The following is a 20,386-nucleotide window of genomic DNA, read 5'->3' as shown; positions in this document are numbered from 1 at the left end:
TTAAACTCCTGCTTTAACTTTGAAAAACAATAATACATTTGTGTGGGTGCCTATTTTCTGACATGTTGCAGACTAAAGCAATAACAGAATCTTAATTCATGTGTGTTCTGCAAGGTCGAAGAAATGATGTGAGTAATTTGATATATAACCAGATTATTTGACAAAATAATAGTCAGATTATTTTGAATACCATAAATAATCACTAGTTGCAACCCAAATTCCTATATGCATCCATTTCCAAACTGTTTATCCTATATCTTTTTTTTAAATTATTCTTTCATAAACATGTGGATTATTGCATTTTAAAGCGACTAGCCTTTATATTCACTCAAACATCAAAGGGTCGTAACGGCAGTGTTACACGTTTACCACAAGACGGCGCAATTTTCACAACACGTCCACTTTTTAATTAAAATAATAATTGACTTCAAACTCTTTCTACCTCTTTGTAAATTACCCAGAAAATCATTAAATGATTTTATACACTATTCTTGTTCCAAAACCTGAAACACATTTTGAGAAATATTTAATTCATTTTTTAAAAGATGGTTCCTTGTTTCTTTTTTTCTTTTTTTGTGGATCCCTTTATTTTCTTTGACTTAGTTTCTTTTTATTTTATTTTTAAATTGTATTTTAACTGCATTACCGTTACTCGTCGAAAGAAATGTTGGCGACCGCAAAAAAAGAAAAAAGAAAAAGATGACTCAACTCTCGCTCTGATGGGCGTTGCCTTTTCCCTCATTCGTGAAAAAAGTCCGTGAGCGTGACATTCTGGAGTTTCACCACGGATATCAAGCTTGTCATCGGATTTAGGTAGGTAAAACTGCTCGTTGGTAGCCTTTTATCCCCGTTTAGTTTTTATTTTAAAAAGTGACAGTAAACTACGTCACTTTCTTTTTTATTTAGGAGGGCAAAAACGTTAGCGCTAATACTGATTTTCGTGCAGTTGATGGAATATTCCATCGGGTTTGGCATGTTTGCGGAAGTGAATTTGGTAGTATTGTTGATAAAGTTGAGGTGAAAGCCGATATCTTGCATTCTGCTCTTTCAGCGTAGTGCAAAACTGAATCCACTAGCACAAACATGTCAGTTTGGGTGAGTACTTAAAAAAAATTCTGCATGCAATGTTTACTTGACCAAGTAAGAGCAGTGAATGGAATCTTTATTTTAATTACTATAGGATGATTTGGATTTGCTGTTGGACTCCCCCTCCTCACTGAGCGTGACAGTAAGTTTACCATCAATTTCTCAAAAATTAATCAATTAAACAAAACAAATGAGATATATAGTCTATACAAAGTGGGTGAGAGTAAAATACCATATGTGGCCTAATGTTTATTTAGTGATTGTGTTGCGTGTTTATTATTATTATTAGTCCAACGCAAGGGGAACTGTGAAGGACAACGCCAATTTTAAAGTGGAAGAGGATGTGGCGGCCATAAGGAAGGCAATAGAGGGCATTGGTAAATTGTCATAATTCTTTTAATATATCACAAATCTTTATTCTTTACTGTGTTTATTGACATATCTGATTTCTCTTTTCTTGCAGGCACAACAGAAAAGACCCTAATCGAGGTGCTGACCCAAAGAAGCAACGCTCAGCGTCAACTCATCGCTAACGCCTACGAGAAAGCCACGGGAAGAGTAAGTGTGAAATATTGCGAGAAATATTGCGCATGGGAGGTAATATCAACTTGTCCGCCTCAGGCATTAATTGCTGATCTGGAAGGTGACACCCATGGAGACTTTGAGGATTTGTTGGTGGCCTTAGTAAAACCTCCTGCCGTCTACGACTGTCATGAGGTCATCAAAGCCATCAAGGTGAGGTGAAGCGCTCATTTCACACACCTTTTTTTTTTTTTAATCGCAAACTTCCTCACACACTTGAAAGTGGCCCTGGATCTTCACCCAGCCTAGCCTTATGCAAATTAGCACCACTATTGGGAAACAGCCTGAATACTATATGTCCTTCCAGGGAGCAGGGACCACCGAGTGCTCGTTGACTGAACTCTTTGCATCGAGATCCAATAGACAAATCAAAGCCATGTCTGACGAGTACCTGTCAGGTAAGCATCGTGTACCTCAAAGGTTTGCATTCCACCACCTAGCAATTGCGTAACAGTACTTTGTGTGTCATAGAAACGGGAAAATTGATGATTCACGACCTCAAGTCAGAGGTGTCTGGAGATTATGGCAAAGCACTGCTCATCTTGGCCGAAGTAAGTTTGAATCATTCTTTAGTTGGGAGTTCGGACTATAAAATAAGATCTAATATTAATGGTGCTGTTTTCCTCACAGGGAAAGCGGGACGAGAGCCTCGGTGTGGATTCAGCCCAAGCTAAAGCAGATGCCAAAGTACTGCACAGTGTATTATTATTGTGTTTTGTTTTTGAAGCTAACAAACTAAGGGCTTGTTCTTATTGTCCTGAATTCCCCCAGGCTTTGTATGAGGCAGGAGAAAAGAAGTGGGGAACCGACGAGGGCAGGTTCATTGACATCTTGTGCCACAAGAGTGTTCCTCAGCTAAGACAAAGTGAGTAATTTATCTTTACTTCCTGTCTTTTTTTTATGCTAAAAGGCCACATTGATTTTTTTTTAAATGAAAATGAGTTGCGCAGATCATTTGCTGAATGTAAAAAAAAAATTCATTCAATTTTTTTTTATTTAGCTAAACTGTCTCAAATTCATCACTAGGTTGCAACAGAGACTAGAAGAGTTACAGAAAGGAATAGAAATAGGCTTTCTTGGCAAACATTTATGGATCAACACCTATTGTGAATTTCTGTATTGAAAATTCTGTACTGAAAAGTTGTAGTGCGTTTGGAGTTCAAGTTGAGTTCAAGTACCCACAAGCCGGATATCCTTTACTTTTGTGAGTCACGTTCCATCAGAGAAAAAAAAAAATCTTGACACCAGTGAAGTCTCAAAAGGGGGACAACCAATGTACTTACCGCCATCTAGCGGTTAGAACATTTAATGGTTCTGCCTGTCACCACAATGTCACTGTCACACTGACAGATATTTGACCCAAATTATAATATACAATTAATTGCTGTTACAAAATAACGTCAGGAACATAACATCCATATTGCATGTGTGTAGCTCTGGTGGAGTACAAGAATATAAGTAAGAAGACTCTGCAGGAGAGCATCGAGGGTGAAATGTCCGGAAACTTGGAGGAGCTTCTCGTGGCTGTTGGTGAGAATGACTGACGCATTTGTTGAGTCTTGTTTGTTTTTGTCCTTTCAGATAATAAAATCAGATGTATGTTGTGTCCTCTTATGGAGTTGCACATTTGTTTTTGTTCCCCCTCTAGTCAAATGTGTGAAAAGCGTCCCAGCGTACCTCGCAGAGCGGCTTTTCAAGAGCATGAGGGTGAGCGGCGTCCCTTTCACGATACCCCAAAACGCATTGTTTCGCATCTTTGTTTAGTTTCAATGCAGCAGATGATCGCATTGTCATCAGAAGCGCCGAGAAGAATGTTAAGCCTGTCGCTTGGGGGTGATGGGGAAATGTGCAACGTTGGTTGAAATGTAACTCTGTGATTTAAAAAAAAAAAAAAAAGCATCAGCTTGGAAATGTGTTCCATCCCTTTATAACCTTTTTATTTTCTAAAACGTGTCTTTAGGGTTTGGGGACAACAGAGTCCACACTGACCCGGATACTGGTCAGCCGCTCCGAAATTGACTTGCTGGACATTAAAGCAGAGTATAAGAAGCTGTTTGGATATTCACTCTACTCTAAGCTGGAGGTCAATACAAACATATTTGATAAACATTGGAAAAAAAAAATACTAATAAACAACCTACCCTTCTTTTTCCTTCCCTCCCTCAGTCTGAAGTGTCAGGCAGCTACGGTGACGCCCTGAAACATCTGTGCGGCCAAGACTAACTCCCTCGAAATTCCTGCAATGACAAATGGACGAGGAGGGACTTTTCCCAATAGTGGAACACAAAGGACAACTTGAATGGAACATGGCATTTTAGCTATTTTGGTACTAAGCCTCACAAACCTAAAAGCATTTCACATTCCACTGACTGATAACTGTGACAATTAAATAAAGCAATACCAAGATATTTATGTACAAAAAGTTTTATTTCAAGGTTTTACTCAAATTGCTATAACCGACTCCGACGCACGTCATCAGGACTTTATCTCCCCCTTTGCGTTCGTCCTCTAGAGGCTTGCGAAGTTCAATTTTGAACATGATCTGGAAGAAATCTCGAATGTGTCTTAGAAACTCCATCCTGTTTGAGAGAACAAAGAGACACTTTAAGTTAGCTAGGAAATGAATTCATTTTCTGTAGTGCTTGCCCTCATTGGGGTCATTAGTGAACTGGGTCCTATAACGAGGAACCTTTAATTTAGTTAGTGACAGCACCTATATTTTGACTTCAATGCATGGGGGTCGTTTATTAATATTAAAAATGAAATCAATGAAGCTTGAGGGCAGTCATCTGGACGAAGAGGCGTGTATAGCGATGGCACTGCCAATCTTCAGTTATCATAGTACTGTACTTGAGAGCAACACAGCACCGGTACCATGATAACTGAAAATGGACAGTTCATAGTTGACTTCCAGCATCACGGCTATTTGACACCACAGAAAAACAGTTGGTGAACTTTGGGCTTATCCTGGTTGTCTTATGGTTGAATAATAACTAAGCAGGAAGTCTGTTTATACTGTAACTAAACCAAAATGGCACATTCTAACCTTCGCTGTGTGTTCCAATGACTTACGTGTACGGCGAAAGGGGTCCGAGCAAAAGTTTTGACACGTCCTGTTGGCCAAGGGTCATCAGGAGCAACGCCAGGCTCTGATTGGATGAATCCACACAGCCGCCCTTCAAACACAAAGAGGGACCACCGTGTGTTTGTCAACTTTGAAATGTACGTCATAGAATCGGGGATGTTTGGACCTGCGATGGCGGGGCAACTCCGATGCAGCAAATTTATGTTTAAAGTCAAAATTATTCTTAACTATAAGTTACAAATTGTCATTCTTTAAGCCTAACATTATTTTCTCCAAGTTACTAAAACTTATTCAACTGACCCTAATATTCCTAATTTCCACAACTGCATAGCTGATAATTGTGTCGCGTTCAGATGCTAATGACACCAGACACAAATGTGGTCAGTCACATTTTTTCTTACCAATCATCTTGTTTTCACTGTCTTTCTTTCAGTAATACAAAGAATGTCTATTTCACGGAGTGAAAAACAAAAGTCTCCCAAGACACCACAAGTCTATTTGGGAAAAGTCCCTCAAATGCCGTTTCCGTTTTCCGACAAAGCCATTATTTGTACATTTCAAAAAACAATTTGTTCTTCTATAAGGTCAATGAGAAAAATGGTAAATCTAAGAGAGAAAACTAAATCTTCAATTTTTAATACACTACAGTAAATTACTGATGAATAGCCCAAAAACAAGCAAGCATCGCAAATCAATAACATCATTCGAGGACCACTTACATCAGCTCCCGTCCATTGTTGATGTTGAGTCCAAAAACAAAATGTCCATGAAGTGAGCTTGCTTTACTACAAGCAGACTGTACTGATTAACCACAGAGCAAACATGCAGAGCACCCGTTTGTTTTTTTGTTTTTAAAAGAAAAAAAAAATTCGCAACTCCAGATGGACAATCAATATCCTTGTTCCCGCTCACTTCTCAACTGTGACCAACTCCACGATTACAGTTGGGTTATTTAAAATAGCAGTTATTCAAATAAAGACTTCTGTAAGGACCTGATCTGCCAGATGCTGCTGCCTTAAAAAAAAAAAAAAAAAAAAGCCAAGCATGCTCAAGAGCCTCTGGAGCAGGCACATCAGCTCCGGGCCGTGTGCTGCTGCGACTGAAGAGGAAGCATCCAACAATATTGCTCTTTCAGAGTTAATCAGCAATACCCTGACCAGCTAACTGGATTCACATGGCTCCAATCAGAAGCCAAGGCAGACTCACTCTCAGCACACACTTGCTGAAACGAATTCTTCATTTCACACGACTACTGTTTGACATTATTTGTTTCTGTTTTTACATAGCGATGCTCACCTTGGCAACTGCAACCGAGCAAAAACAAAAAAGTTGAATCCTGAATACCGCTTCTGAGGTTTTTTTGCGACGGCCGCATCTGACATGGAGCGATACGGCTAATTATGTCATTTATTTATTTGATCAATTATTAATTACCAGTATTTAACAATTATAGTATCGTGTAATATTTTTTTTTTTAAAGTACCGGTACCTGGCGCAACACTAAATTTGCCCTTTTGACACCTCCCACATGCTTGTCGTGTATATAAACAAATTCATAGCTGCATTCCAGAATGGCATTGGTGGTCATTACTGGGGAATGTCAGCAAACAAGGGCAGTGAGTGTAACCGTTGCAACACATCTGAGTCATGCCCTGACCGCAGCCAAAGAAGACCATATTGTCCGACGACGGGCTGAAAACAACATTCCCAAGTGCCGTTGCTGACATCTACTTGCAGTTGTAAGATACAGTGACAGTGCTTTATTGGCGTCATAATTGTTGCATGACCACGTCACCATTCCGTACAGAAATAGTTCCAACCCAAAGCCAACAGATCTTATGACTGTACTACCATCCGGTGTGGTTGAGCCCCCAAAAAGAAAGGGCTTGTCAGTTTGCATAACACTTGCATAGAACTTTACATTTGATTAACAAACCAAATCATGTTTCGCGCCATATGGTCTAAGAATCCAAATTGGTTTTACTTCTCGATTAAATGAGAAACTGAAAACAATTTAATTACTTTTTTAATTGCGTTTTACAACACTTACCCGGTATATTTCTTCCAGCAGCAGCTTGGCGCAGTTACGGCCGAGGTCCTCGGGCAAAACGGGTTCTCCTTGACCCTGTGGCGTGGAACACATCTCAGCACTGAGAAAACAGCCTTCGAGAGTCTCTGCCACTAGAGTCAGCCCGAAACCTGGTGACCTGCAACAAACCGATACGGCAGTTTGAGGACAATAACAACCGTAATGTACCTCTTCTGCAAAACCTGCCAAAATAGGAAATATGATGCTTGGAGTGTATCTTGTTTTTTTTTTTGTCATGTCATAACTGGTAAGTTAAATTTACAAATTAAGTATAGTTAAGTACCGAGCAGTGTAAAAAATACACAATTACACGTGTACAAGTGTTACATATTTACCAGGCAATTTTCAAATGTGACTGGTCCACAAAGTGTGAAAGCCTATCAATAAATTGTGTTGTACAACCACCTAGTGATGAGGTAGGTGAATTACAGTTTTGTCATGAACCCAGTAATGCAAACCTGAACTTGTGGGGTTTTTTTTTCTGGTGCTCCTGCACAAACTGCTGCATTGAGCATCGTCTGTAAAAGTATGTTGGGACTGTTCCAACTCAGAGCAAAGCAGCTACGTGGATGGAAACTCACTTGCCAGAGCTGACTCCCTTCATATGGTCCGTATAGATGTAGATATCTGGAATGAACTGGTTTAGGACGCCCCGCGCCGACTCCACAATCCTGTTGCCCATTTGAGGGGAAACTCTCACTGAATATCTGCGTTTGAATTGTCAAGGCTCATAGAAAGAAATGATGACGTTGGAAAAAGTTTACATAGCGCTCATAATGCACAAATAAGTCGTAGAGTAAGATCATTCGAAGGATACGCTACTCCTCGGATTCTCTTAATCTTTCCGGAGTCAGTAAGCTGCAGCGGCCTGACGGTCTTTCGGACGGGACACGTGAAGACAACCTCACCGCCTCCACCGGGTGCCATTCCCCTTTTGACCACCTGAGGGCACAAGAACAAAGATTCAGCCTTGGTTTTTAGTGTCTGAACTTGAACGTTAATAAAGTTTTACTCATCACCTTGAGGTCAAACCCTTCGCCCTCAATGCCAAACTTCTTCATCAGAGGAAGAGCACTAGACTTCAACCGATCAACCTAAAGAAGATGCATTTGTTAAAACAGCGGCAACAGGCATGGTTGCCATGACAACATCCATCTCCCACAAAACTTCCATCACCGCAATACTGATACTTTTTGCAGATGAGTAAATAAATCCCTCCATGAGGAACTACAGTAGGCATACACATTTATCAAAACTGATGACAGAGGCTGAGGGTGTGACAATAGTTATCTCACTGTTGGGTCCGTGGGGTTATTGGTGACGCCAAGCAAGGTGGCCTTCAATGGGGTCTTCATGAAGGGAGCCAGCATGAGCAGAGCCTCCAGGTAGTACCCAATGGACCGTTGCAGATTACAGTCGTGTTCTATAGATCCCCCGTAAAGTAAGCCAGGCTGGTAGAATAACACGGTGCCTTGAAGAGGACATGGGTAGCATCAATGAGTGAGGAATATGGAACTTGAAAGAAAAATAAACAAAAACAAGGGTTGGAAAATGTTGCTAAAAATAGATTTTGTTTTGCCACTTAGTTAACGTATGCAGAGAAAATCATGCTAATATGGAAGCTTTTTTGAATAAAATGCCCTTACAAATACATTTGAATTATTCAATAAATACGATTGCATAAATTGTAAATAGCACATTCATGTATACAATAAAAAACAAATATTCACCTGTTTGATTTATTTCTATTATGGAGCCATTGGTCACTTTGTCCAGAAGTCTGATGAAGCTGGCTTCAAAATCTGGAGAACATTCAAAAAGCAAGCATTCAAAAGCATAGAAATATAGAAGTTCTTTTAAATGTTGTTAGACAGAGTACGGATAGTTTTTAAAGGCGTGACTGTGACGTTTTCGCATACCAATCAAGACATGATCATGGAGCAATTCTAACGCAACAAAACGGCGTTTGAAATTGAGTTTATCTTTATTAAGCTTCTTGAGATTTTAAAATTAAAAAAGTATTGAATAATAACAAATGTTGATTACAATTAAACTGGAAATCCCAGAGCCTTAGGATCTCCCCCTCGATCACCGTCACCAAACTCACTCCCAACTGCGTAGCAGCTAGCACGTTAGCATGGATGCTAACTGCGACGCCACATGAATTTTGGCTGCCCAACTCACTCACCACGGAGCCCCGGGTTGTCGTCTTTGGACCTTATATTCCGGATTTTAACCCTCTTCCCACTCAGTGTGGCCAAAACGAGGCGCTGCCTGAAGAAGTTACAGCCGTCGTAGGAGAGCCCGTGGCTTGCCATGATGACGGTGGTGTTGTTGTTGTGGCTGGCTCGCTTCTCTTGCTTGGCTCGAGTCAGTGGAAATCCACGTGTGTTTCCAGGAAGACGCAGAAGGCAAGGGGCTACGGAAAAGCAGGAGAGACAAAAATAAAGCTTGATTTTTGCGATACCACTTCCGCCCTGTAGAGAGCGTTAGATAACAAAAGAAATTCCAAAAGCTTGCTTGCCGACGAGCTAAGATTTTATTATCCTTTAATATTATAAGAAGTCATTGAAATTAATTTATTTTTATTATAGCTGGACACTAGCTGCATCATTCCAGAGTATTTCGAATGACCTAATTATTTTAAATGACGCGTCATACGCAAATATAATGCAAAAACATCTCCACCTAGGAACAAATGACCTAATCGCCTAATTAACAATTTCCATAACGAAACGAACGTTCTCATTTTTATTGTGAAGCACGTACAGCCTCCGAGCCACTCCCACTCGAGTTGACGTCACGCACTTGCGTTGCCATCAGGGCCACTCTTCGCTTCACCGAGCATCCAGAAGGAGTTTAATCCGACTTCTGCAACTGAAAACCCGAAGGCGGCGTTCTCGATATGGTTCTTCAAAAGATTTTCCGTGCAGTAATCATGGGACCCCCGGGATCCGGAAAAGGGACGGTATCAGGGCGGATAAGCAAAAGTTTTGGTCTCCAACACATCTCCAGTGGAGATATTCTGAGAGCCAACATCAACGCTAAAACTGGTAAGCTTCTTAATGCACGAATAGAACGTTCATTTGTGCACCCCCAAAAAATGGGGTGTATTTGGTGGACTGCGTTGATAAGACCACCACACCTTGCTTATCTGGAACATACACAGGGAGTTGTAATCGAACTGGTTTGCAGCCTCTTTTGCTCCAGGGAGTAGTTTTATGTTTGCACTGAAAACACTTGGCCTACCTTATATGGCTTGAACGAACTTTGGAAGAAGGCCTTCTCGGGTATCACCTTGACGGAATGATTAAAAGAGCTGTAAAGATAAGCAAAACAGTGCACGTATTGATTTTTGCATTGAGCGGAAATAGATGTGTGTGATGGTGTCACGTCGAGTCTGCTGCTCTCTGCACAATTGTAAACCATTAATAACCCTTTTCACGTGGAGCACTCAGCAGTCAAAACACGTTATAATCCTTGTCCTTGATCCAATTTGCCTTAGATTTGAAAAAAAAGGTTTTGTCCTGAAGTTTTCCAATAAAAAAATAAATAAAAAAAACAAGTAGCTTTGAGTATTGCATAGTATTGTACATTCTAGGTTGAAAATTAAATGAATCACATTTAGCAAAAAAAATTCCATGGAGGTGGAGTATGACAGATGTTTGACACCTTTCAACCTTGCAACAATTTTGAACGGGTTATAAATTAATGACTGACCATGTTTGTGTTAGCACAGCTGCCTCACAATTCTGAGGTTATCAGCTCAAATCTCGGCTTTTGTCTGCATAATTAAGTTAATTGAGCATCCATTTCCATAGATGTGAGCATGAATGGTTGTTTGTCTATATGTGTACTATTGATTGACAACCAGTCCAGCGTGTACCCTCCCTCTCCCCCAAGGTCATTTGGGAGAGACCTCCAGCTCACCCATGACGTTAAAGAGGACAAGCACGATTGGGAATAGATGGATGGATGATATTCAATAGGGGCTGTTCTTTGGGCTAGTTTTTAGCACTTCTTCACAATTCTGATGTTTGGGGTTTCAATAATATTTGGATGTTGTCTCTTCTGTGGAATGAGGAAACCACAGTTGAAATTTGAACCCTGAACTTTACAACTATGAGGCAGGTGCACAATTTGCATAATTCACATTTCGTGGAATGGGAAAGACAGCTATTTCTAATCTTGTTTTCTTTTTTGTCAGAGTTGGGACTGTTACTCAAGTCGAGTATTGATCGAGGTCAGCTAGTGCCAGATGACGTTATGTCTCGCCTCATCCTCACAGACCTTCGTGCTATAGAACAAAGCAGCTGGCTGCTAGACGGTAAGAAATCTTTACACTGGCATGCATCAATAATAATAAAAGAATTCTGACACTTTATTTTTATCTCAACTCCAGGTTTCCCTCGAACCGTCACCCAAGCAGACTCTCTGGATCAAGTCTACTGTGTAGACACAGTCATCAACCTCAATGTACCTTTTGACACCATTAAAGAGAGACTGTCCTCCCGCTGGACTCACCTACCCAGCGGCAGAGTTTACAACATTGACTTCAACCCGCCAAAAGTGCCGGTAAAGTTCATTATTACTTTTACAAATGTTTTCCGACCCGGGAAACTGTTATCAGTGATTAAATTAATGAATAATAAATAAATGTTATCCAGGGTCGTGATGATGTCACAGGGGAGCTTCTGGTCCAGAGGGACGATGACACACCAGATACAGTCACGAGGAGATTGAAAGCCTACAAAAACCAGACGGAGCCTGTTTTGGAATACTACAGGTATTCAGGAACATTCTGTATGTTTTCAATTTCTATATCCAAAAGATGGATTGTAATAAGGTCCAACTCTAGTTTTGTGGAGAGGTTTTTATTCCATCAACCTCCTTAGTAGAAGTCGTGATGCTTTTTATATTTTTATTTCTGAGGTGTTGTGTGTCAGTCCAGCTATTACATCACTAGTGTCAGTTTGCATCTCAGTAGAGAGAAAAAATGAGTTAAACTTGGCAGATGGTTGCCATATTACTACTTGCAGCCTCTCACCATAACCCCCCCACCCCCCCAAGCAGCACAATGTGTAACATTTTTCTTCCTTCGTGCACATTCACGTGTTTCTTTCACCAAAGGATTGCTTCAGAGCCACATTTGTCAAGACTGTTAGAAGCATATTTGATCTTGGCACCAAAATGGTTTATAGTACAAAAACACAAATTGTGGACTGACTTTTAGAATACATGGATCATTGCTTTTGGTGGACTATTAAGAGTAAATCATTGGTCCCAGTCAAACCACGTGGCACGCATTAACATTGAACCCTGACTTATTTTCCCCTATGTGTCCCAATACTTTTGTTGAAAGTAATTCAGCACAATCCTTCAATGTCTGATTTGTTCTGATTTCTAAATAAACTTCCCTAAAGGAAATTAATTCAAGTTAATGTGTGAGGATGCTTTAAATTTATTTTTAAAATCAATTACAAGCAACACATGAAAACACAATAAAAAAATCAGTTCAACATTTTTCTTCTACTTTGTGTTACAGGAGTAAAGGTGTGCTTGAGACTTTCATCGGTACAGAAACTAACAAGATCTGGCCTCATATTGAGACCTTCCTTCACAAAAAACTCCCTGTGCTCAATCAGAAAGTTGCATAGCAGAAGACTATGAATTTACCAGCAAAATTGTATTTATTAATACAGAAGTCATTCAGGACCGTGTCAATCACGGAACCTTTTTAGAGTGGTTGAATTTTGCTCTCGTCATTCCACATTGTGCCTTACACCAAGTGAGACACAATAGAAATGTTTTCTAAAATGAATCTTATCCAGTTAACACTCCTATGGTTCCATAGAGCCCAAATAAAGATTCAGTTTCTCATGTAGTATTCTGACTTAAAAGGGAATGTGTAATGGTCTACTGTAGTGATCCAGTAAATGAACTTTTGCACTCCAGTGCCTTTGAATGTAGTAACTGAATGTTAATACCCTCATGAACTCAATTATTTTACATTAGCATAAGACCATTTGATTTTTTTCCTCAAATAATTGTTTTAACAAGCACACTATTGTCTTATGCTGTGACCAGTGCGTTGTGTTGTTAAAAGTTGCCTTGCAATGGAAACGTGAATAAATTAAAATATGAACAAAAATATTTGACTTGAAATCTTTTAAATGAGTGAATGTAAAGGATAAAAATCCACAATGCATTTTTCATGTAATTTAATGCACCATCTGGTCTATTTAATACCACTCTGCAGCAGAAAAACACTTGGTGTATATATATTTATATATATTCTTGAAATTATTACATTGAGCAGATAGGTAGCTGGAAGCCTGAGAAAACTGGCACAGTGACCACAATTAGTCATTCAAACGTGAAAACAGCAAACTAAACAAAAACTCCTCACACTGTTCAAATTAAAAGCGTACCACAAGCCTTCTTGTATTAAGTATTTGACTTTACTAGGGCTTCAAAATAAGTCAATTGTAATTTAAAGAAAAAAATGTCAAATATAAAGTGCAGTACACAGTCGAGCTCCTTTCTGCAATTGAGCATAACACTTAAAAGAACAACCTGAGCCCTTTACATCTCTACACCTTTTCCCGTAATGATGTCAACTGGAGATGTTGAAATTAAAATCTTAGGAGAAAATTAAAGCAACATGCATTAAAATCATGGCGAAAAACTTGGCGATTCTCCACTGAATTCTGTAGCAGTTCCCAACCAGTGTTTTGTGGGAAATGAGCCACTCTCACTTAATTATTCTAAAATTGATTATTTACCATGAATAATGTATATTAGCTCACCTATTTATGACAGCGACGTTTATCAACCGACAGGACGATTAAATGCTCTTTCATTAGTCTGCAGAAGGTCTAATTAAGCATCTGTTCCCATTCATGTAACAGAAAAACAGCAACAGAAACACATTTCACACTGACTAAGTCAATTTGTGGGTAAATTGAGCAAAGATCATCATCAGTGTATATACTGTACTAGTTGTAACATTTCTGTCTGGTTGCTGTGCTGTGAGATCCTTGTATTGTTAAATATGAGCCGAAAAACGTTTGAGAAGCACTTGTCTAGCCTACAACGCGGGATTTCAACACGGACGCCGCTTCTATTGCGTTAGCAACAGGCTATCTACAAATTCTGCTGCACGCCAAAAGGAGGGCTAATCAAAATGCACTTGAGCAAATGTCCACTTCTTAAAATGTGTGAGTGAGATGCATCAAGAGCCACACACACACACACTGTAGTGTATGAAGTGCCCAAACCTTGGTTGTCATGGTAACCACATCACCTTTGGCCCAGCAGTTTTGGTATGATATAACTGATTTCGGCAAGGCAAGAATTACTCTCTACAAAGTGTATTTTCATTCTTGATCTTTGGGGTATTTTATTGTTTTGGGGTATTTTATTGTTACGGAAACACCTGGTACAACATTATATTTAGACAAAGTGCATAATATCTCCTGTGTCGCCATTTGGAAAAGAAAACCCCTGGAAACTGCCAAATAAACATTATTTCTTCAAATCACATCTTATTTAGGGATAAGACATTTATCACATGGAGGACCGAAATCCGAGGAAATGCAGAACATAAAGCATGGTTTTGAATCTCCTTAATCCACACTGGTCTGGCCCACCCAAAATGCTCTTAAATATTAATTATCGATGCTGATTGAATGATGGATTTGTTTGACCTTAGCAATTTAGATCTGCGTGTTGTCTCCAGTGGGCTTTTCACTTTTCAAGAGGACTAAAAAGGTTTTAAAAAGCAAACATCGGGTCACCACTGTAGCACAGCACTCACCTCTTGTTTCTCTGACGACAAATGGTGGCATTCGAGACCTGACTAATCGTGCTGGTCTTTTTTTTTCCTGTTGTGCTTGGGTGTCGTTAAGAAGGGCTCCTAAATGGGGAAAAGGTGAAGATGGAAGAAAGGCAGCCATGTTTCCTAAGAAGTCTCCATCATGCGTGTATCGTCACTTTCCGTGGCATCGTCCTTTGTCCACCTCTCTGTGTTTATCATCAGTCCAGTTTCTAAACAGCGCTTGGTGTTGTGCTCCGCCACCTGGTGGAAGGTAAAACATGAAACATATTTAAAGAGAAACCTCATAATATTCCAAATATGTCATACAGATGAATATGAAATAGAAGGGTGAAAAAAAAGACTGTGGTTGGATGAAGCAGCGGTTGCCTCGTTAGAGGATTATTATCAATGTTTACGTAATTGCACTTTAAAGTTCACATGCTGACCAAAGGGATTTAAACAGGCAGTCGGTCCTTCTGATGCGGAGCGAGATATGAAAGCAGAGAATGACACGAGGATAAGGAGACAGGGCCAGGAGATTCCAGCTTTGGTTCCAACAGGCTGGGTTGCATTCCTCGCCAGTAAGTTTTCTTCCGAGCCTCTCCGGCAGCAAGGGGCCCACAAAAGGGGAGGAGGAAGCTTTTGCAACAGGCTTTTGCAACAAAGCATCCGGGTTTGGAGTTTAGCCAAAAAGGTCATATTATATGTAACAGCAAAAAACAAAAATCACATTTATACAATTTCATCAAATCACATTGTCATTACTTCTACAATTCAGTCAGATCAAAAATGTAACCACTGCCACAGACAAAAGTGTATCTTTACTCGATACAGTATTTGTCATTCTTTCAATTACCAAATTTGGATGCCTCCAAAATATAGTAGAATGTTAATGCTCTGACAAACTTGACATGACAAAATTTAAACTTTACAGAAACCATTGCCCAACTGAATGACAACTACTATTAAAAAAAAAGAAAATGATACGATGGCGCCACCTTACGTGTGATCTGAGTATAGCAGTTCTCAATCTTACACATTTGAAATTTGGCTTTGCTGACCGACACGTACCAAATAAAAGATCTTAAAATGATTCTATTTTTTAATTACTGATAATCATCCTATGTATGAACAGTTGCATCCTTTTATTGTGTCTGGCGTGCCCATCCATCATCGAGTCAAATTAACCAATAATAGTCACTCGGAGGTCGTAAAGGTTGCTAAATATAGCGACAACGTTGCCAAATTGGCAACACAAGGCATCTCGCCCTAGCTCTGCCCAAGTTGTCATGGGAACAAAAGCAGGACTCAGCATTTGCCTGGAGTAGAATTTCAAACCCTCACAGCAAAATATTTGAGTGGTGTCTCTAAGCAAGACATAGTGAAAATCACAGTACACGAATGAAAATACCGTAATTTTCGGACTATAAGTCGCACCGGAGTATAAGTCGCACCAGCCATAAAATGCCCAAAAATGTGAAAAAAAAACATATATAAGTCGCTCCGGAGTATAAATCGCATTTTGGGGGGCAATTTATTCGACAAAATCCAACACCAAGAACAGACATGAACGAGCAACAACAGGCTAAACGATACGGTATGCTAACGTGACAAACACAAACGAGGAGCTGAGAACGGGCCTGACGTAACATTCAGTTATTTAAAAAAAACTATTACATCTCGTAACCTTCGTTCGCAAAACGCTACCCTTTTAGCGACACCGAGGGCCAAGAAAGTGTCTGCAGGGTCTAGAGCATTTTCTATCCGGGCTCCAGAGCTTTGGAATGCCCTCCCAATGGATATTAGGACTGCTACCTCAGTAGAAACATTTAAGACACGTTTAAAGACACATTTCTATGACATGGCCTTTAACTAACTTGGAGTGGCCGATTCGGCCGGAGTTTGTTTTGTTTTCTCTCCCCCCCCCCCCCTCCCCGGCCGGGGAGGTGGTTAGGTGGCACCCAAGCTGACAGCGGCTATCTGGATTCTTGTGGGCTAATTCAGGTTGGGGGAACTGCAGCTCAACCTCCACAGCCAGGATAGCAGAGGGCTCCTCTGGCAGCCCTTCGCTCTGACTTGGACATCTACTTTTGATTTTCATATTATGTATTATTTGTGCCCTCTCTGCATCCATTACAACCTGGTGATCCTGAAAGGGGGATCCTTCCATCTGTGGTCCCTTCTCAAGGTTTCTCATTTTCCCCGGGCAGGGGTTTTGAGTTTTTCCTTGCCCTTTTGGGAGCTTAAGATCAGGGGATGCTTTGAGAATAATTGTCAATTTTTGTCTATGTGAAGCCCTTTGAGACTGCTTGTGATTTAGGGCTATACAAATAAACTTGACTTGACTTGACTTGACATAAATAACACGTTTATAAAACCATCTGTGTCACTCCAATTCATTAAATCCATCGATCGTCCTTTGTCAACAATGCCGTGTGCCGCGCCGCAGTTCAAATTATTCCACAGGCCCATACAACGATGTATAAATTATATTTTAAATAACTATCACATAAACAACAATATTATCAAACCATTTGTGTCACTCCAAATCATTAAATCCATCGATCAAATTTCTCGTCCTTTATGTCATCCTGGTGACAGAGGACATGTCCAGAGGATATGGCGCTTCAAAGTGTTAATTACTTTATTTGATTTTTTCTCTCTATTTTTCATGTTTTGAATATGTTCAAGATAAAGATATCAAAGCATGTGAAGTGATCAACTATACTAAAAATAACATGTGAAGTGGTCAACTATACTTGTAAGTGATGTGTTAATGATCAAGTAAAAATTTGTGAAAAAAAAACATATATAAGTCGCTCCTGAGTATAAGTCGCCCCCCCACCCAAACTATGAAAAAAAACGCGACTTATAGTCCGAAAATTACGGTACTCACTTGTGCTAAAATGTTCGGAGATTCTTTGGGGTCAAGTCTGCAGTTTGTGCCGTTGCTCGGCTGCTGGGTTATGTTGTTGGACGTGGTGCTTTTATACCTGACCACATGTTCTCTCACTCGGGATTTGAAGGCCTCGAGCTCGGTGTGGAAGACTTCCAAGTAGACGTCTTGTCCTTCCTGCACGGCCGCAACAGATTGAAATGCTAAGTTTGAACAGCAACACGTAGCGTAATTGAGGCCCTACTAGAAAACAAAAAAAAAGAGGCTAAAAAATAACTGTGAGTTTCAACAAACAAGACATGGAGACAATTTTAAATGTATTTGTTTACTGCCTCCTCTATAAACTTACTGATAGTTCCAAATCTCATCCAGTGGCAAATAACACCATGACATGTGGGTGCCTTACTTTGGCTTTTTTGAAGAAATGCCTGAAGCAGCCTCTGGGGTCCTGCTGTGAGTTTGAGGCCATCTCCAGGACAAACTTCATGGCGACTGCTTGGTGAGCCACCTGCTCCATGAGTGCTTCTTTCTGCAGAAAAAAAAATTATGGTGGATCTTCTGCTCACTCGCAGTGTTCCTGACATGTCTATCAAATTAGGAGGTAAAACATGTATGCAGTGCATCATTTAATCATTACCCCCTCCTGCTGGAGAGCAATGCACCACAAATATAAATAGTTGGCCGTCTCCTCGCAGATGAGCTGAGGCTTCGCTGCCAGGAATCGCTGACTGTCGTCCCATCGTCGTAACATACCTGAAAAAAGAAGTGCTCGATAAATGTGAGGAAACTGCAATTGATACTTAAAAACACTAACCATTCAATAAACTGACATGGCAAATATAATGTAACATCAGCATAAAAATGAGGACAAAAAGGTTTCTCATTTTCATTCCTGATTACGAATGTCACTTACCAAAGTGCCTGAGGTCCTGCTCAGACATGTGGACTGGCGCCTTGCACTGTTCTTCTTCCGATAGTTCATTTTGGACATTGATGATACTCTGGTGGAGACACGGGAAGTTGATGTTGTTGACAGGCAGCAAAAAAAAAAAAAGAAACGACACAAATGCAACTTCTGGCACTGTGTACACCCTAGAATTAGCTAATTGTGCATTTTGTTTCTCCACACTCACTTTATCAAAAACATCCCAACTTCCGTCAGCACCGAGCACAGGTCCTCGACTGTGCTCCCGACCTCCCAGCATGAGCTCCTTGCGGAGCCACTCCTCCACAGTATGTGTGAGCTCCGTGGGGCTCGCCCGAGTCCGAGCATGTTCCTGCTCCAGGGATTCAGAGCTGTGGAACCTTAAAGCGCAAAGGCGGTCCTGGGCCTCAGCCAGCATCCAGCTGGACACCATGGAGGTTGTCGAGCAACCCTGCTGCTGGTTTTGGCACAGGGATGCCTCGGCACAACTCGAGAGCTGTGTTGATGAGGTCTGATGGAAGCAAACAGAACATAATTATTGATTTGTTGAGTAAACAGTTAACTGATAATATAGCCAGTAGCTACCTGCAATGTATGAAAAGAAGCAGAGAAAAGAATACAAACAATACCTTCTGCCCCATTTCAATGAAAATATTTACCTAATTATAAATACCTCCACTATAATTTTACACCTATACTGAGAAGGGATTGAACTTTTACATTTTAAGTGGTTAAGTCGCTAACAAAACTATGGGGGGGAAACATTTACATATAATCTATGTACAAAGAACACGTACATTCAATACCATCTAGCAAGTACGCAGCCAAGTCCACTGTTTACAAAGAGACTAGTGTTCTTGGAAAGACAGTATTCTGCATTCTTTGTATTGAGAAAGGCCCAGTGTCTGTCTCCTTAGCTCCTCTCTGTTGACCGTCCTGTCTTATATGTAAACATTGTGCAGGTCACAAAAATGGATGTGGAGGACCAGGCTCGCCCGCGGCCTTTCTTCCATCCCGAAAATATGATTGGGTTTTAATGACCACACCCATTCATGCTTCATTTGGAACGGGAGGACTAAAAATACTTAATCTTATTTAACAGTCTGACGTTAGTGTCGGGAAATCTGGGGGGGCCCTGTGAGAATTGGAGGGTACTGCGAGTGAAAGGGGGGCTATCTCAGAGATAAACAACATAAGGGAATCGTTCTAAGTTATTAAATATACATTAGATACATACGTAGATATAGTTATCGTTATATAATAATTGTCCGTTAAGGTCACTACATAGCGAGGGTTAGCAAAACCCCAATGCAAAACGCGAGCATGTGGCTAGCTGACTTTTAACTTTGTTGTTAGAGACTGTCAGATATTCGGCTACGCGAACTATTATAGCTCGCTTGTGTTAAGCGTGGTTGGGATGGTTGTTGGGCCGCTTACTGGAGCTGCCTACCTGCTGGCGGGGACAGCGTGTGTCCCTTTCAGGGGACTCGCTGTCGGACAGCCCGTCGTTGTTGCTTCGCCACTCCATCGCTGCTCAACTAGCAACTAGCTAGTGTGCCGTTGTGATATTTATTATCTATCAACGAGGGAGGAGTTTTATGTAATCTGCAATGTGACGCACTACATCCCCACGACGTGTTTCTCTGTGAAAATAGGATAAAGCAGCTGCTGCAGTACACAACAACGTCAGGGACAACAATCTAAACTCAATGGCACTGCTACTACGGGGTACTGCATCTGTCTCTTGACGACGTAACAACCACCTGGTACAAGAAACTTTTGTTAGATTTTTTTTTTTTTAATCCAATTAAAAATATATACGAAGTCGTGTTTTGTAATTTGTCAGGGAAGGTTAAACAATCATTTATAAATTACCTCGGAAATAGGAAATAAACATTTTTCTG

The 20,386-nt window shown here is 40.4% G+C and overlaps 4 protein-coding genes across 8 annotated transcripts; 2 read left to right on the top strand and 2 right to left on the bottom strand.

The window, feature by feature from the left end:
• Positions 1–705: 705 nt before the first annotated feature.
• On the top strand, positions 706–4,076 carry anxa3b (annexin A3b). Of its 2 annotated transcripts, none has more exons than XM_037266637.1 (14): positions 706–813; positions 1,052–1,095; positions 1,181–1,228; positions 1,376–1,463; positions 1,550–1,644; positions 1,708–1,821; positions 1,976–2,066; positions 2,140–2,219; positions 2,299–2,355; positions 2,440–2,533; positions 3,103–3,198; positions 3,317–3,375; positions 3,629–3,751; positions 3,835–4,076. In XM_037266637.1, exons 2-14 carry the CDS (start codon positions 1,084–1,086, stop codon positions 3,889–3,891), a joined length of 1,014 nt encoding a protein of 337 aa, XP_037122532.1. In that variant the 5' UTR covers positions 706–813; positions 1,052–1,083; the 3' UTR covers positions 3,892–4,076. The 2 variants fall into 2 exon arrangements, with proteins under 2 accessions (XP_037122532.1, XP_037122533.1); XM_037266638.1 differs by having other exon boundaries at positions 746–789; positions 1,047–1,095.
• rcl1 (RNA terminal phosphate cyclase-like 1) lies at positions 4,075–9,761 on the bottom strand. Of its 3 annotated transcripts, none has more exons than XM_037266603.1 (10): positions 9,546–9,606; positions 9,031–9,261; positions 8,573–8,644; positions 8,138–8,313; positions 7,862–7,936; positions 7,660–7,784; positions 7,424–7,549; positions 6,804–6,960; positions 4,741–4,844; positions 4,075–4,247 (listed from the first exon to the last, which is right to left on the bottom strand). In XM_037266603.1, the coding sequence occupies exons 1-10, from the start codon at positions 9,589–9,591 to the stop codon at positions 4,094–4,096; spliced, it is 1,266 nt and encodes a 421-aa protein (XP_037122498.1). In that variant the 5' UTR covers positions 9,592–9,606; the 3' UTR covers positions 4,075–4,093. The 3 variants fall into 3 exon arrangements, with proteins under 3 accessions (XP_037122498.1, XP_037122500.1, XP_037122499.1); XM_037266604.1 differs by lacking the exon at positions 9,546–9,606 and adding an exon at positions 9,651–9,761 and having other exon boundaries at positions 4,077–4,247; XM_037266605.1 differs by lacking the exons at positions 9,031–9,261; positions 9,546–9,606 and having other exon boundaries at positions 8,138–8,357; positions 8,573–8,630.
• ak3 (adenylate kinase 3) lies at positions 9,635–12,997 on the top strand. 2 transcript variants are annotated; one of them, XM_037266659.1, is made up of 5 exons: positions 9,635–9,895; positions 11,050–11,169; positions 11,245–11,417; positions 11,510–11,628; positions 12,388–12,997. In XM_037266659.1, the coding sequence occupies exons 1-5, from the start codon at positions 9,748–9,750 to the stop codon at positions 12,497–12,499; spliced, it is 672 nt and encodes a 223-aa protein (XP_037122554.1). In that variant the 5' UTR covers positions 9,635–9,747; the 3' UTR covers positions 12,500–12,997. The 2 variants fall into 2 exon arrangements, with proteins under 2 accessions (XP_037122554.1, XP_037122555.1); XM_037266660.1 differs by lacking the exon at positions 9,635–9,895 and adding an exon at positions 10,936–10,969.
• A 1,676-nt stretch (positions 12,998–14,673) lies between these two features.
• Positions 14,674–20,229, bottom strand: cdc37l1 (cell division cycle 37-like 1). The gene is made up of 7 exons (XM_037266639.1): positions 19,933–20,229; positions 18,691–18,993; positions 18,471–18,558; positions 18,195–18,310; positions 17,964–18,086; positions 17,558–17,734; positions 14,674–14,922 (listed from the first exon to the last, which is right to left on the bottom strand). The coding sequence occupies exons 1-7, from the start codon at positions 20,008–20,010 to the stop codon at positions 14,806–14,808; spliced, it is 1,002 nt and encodes a 333-aa protein (XP_037122534.1). The 5' UTR covers positions 20,011–20,229; the 3' UTR covers positions 14,674–14,805.
• Between the last annotated feature and the right edge of the window lie 157 nt (positions 20,230–20,386).

This window comes from Syngnathus acus, chromosome 12 (genome assembly GCF_901709675.1).
Source record: "Syngnathus acus chromosome 12, fSynAcu1.2, whole genome shotgun sequence".
In the NCBI taxonomy this organism is placed as follows: domain Eukaryota; kingdom Metazoa; phylum Chordata; class Actinopteri; order Syngnathiformes; family Syngnathidae; genus Syngnathus; species Syngnathus acus.
Note: the sequence above shows the minus strand (reverse complement) of the source record. Positions and strands in the feature narration are given on the sequence as shown.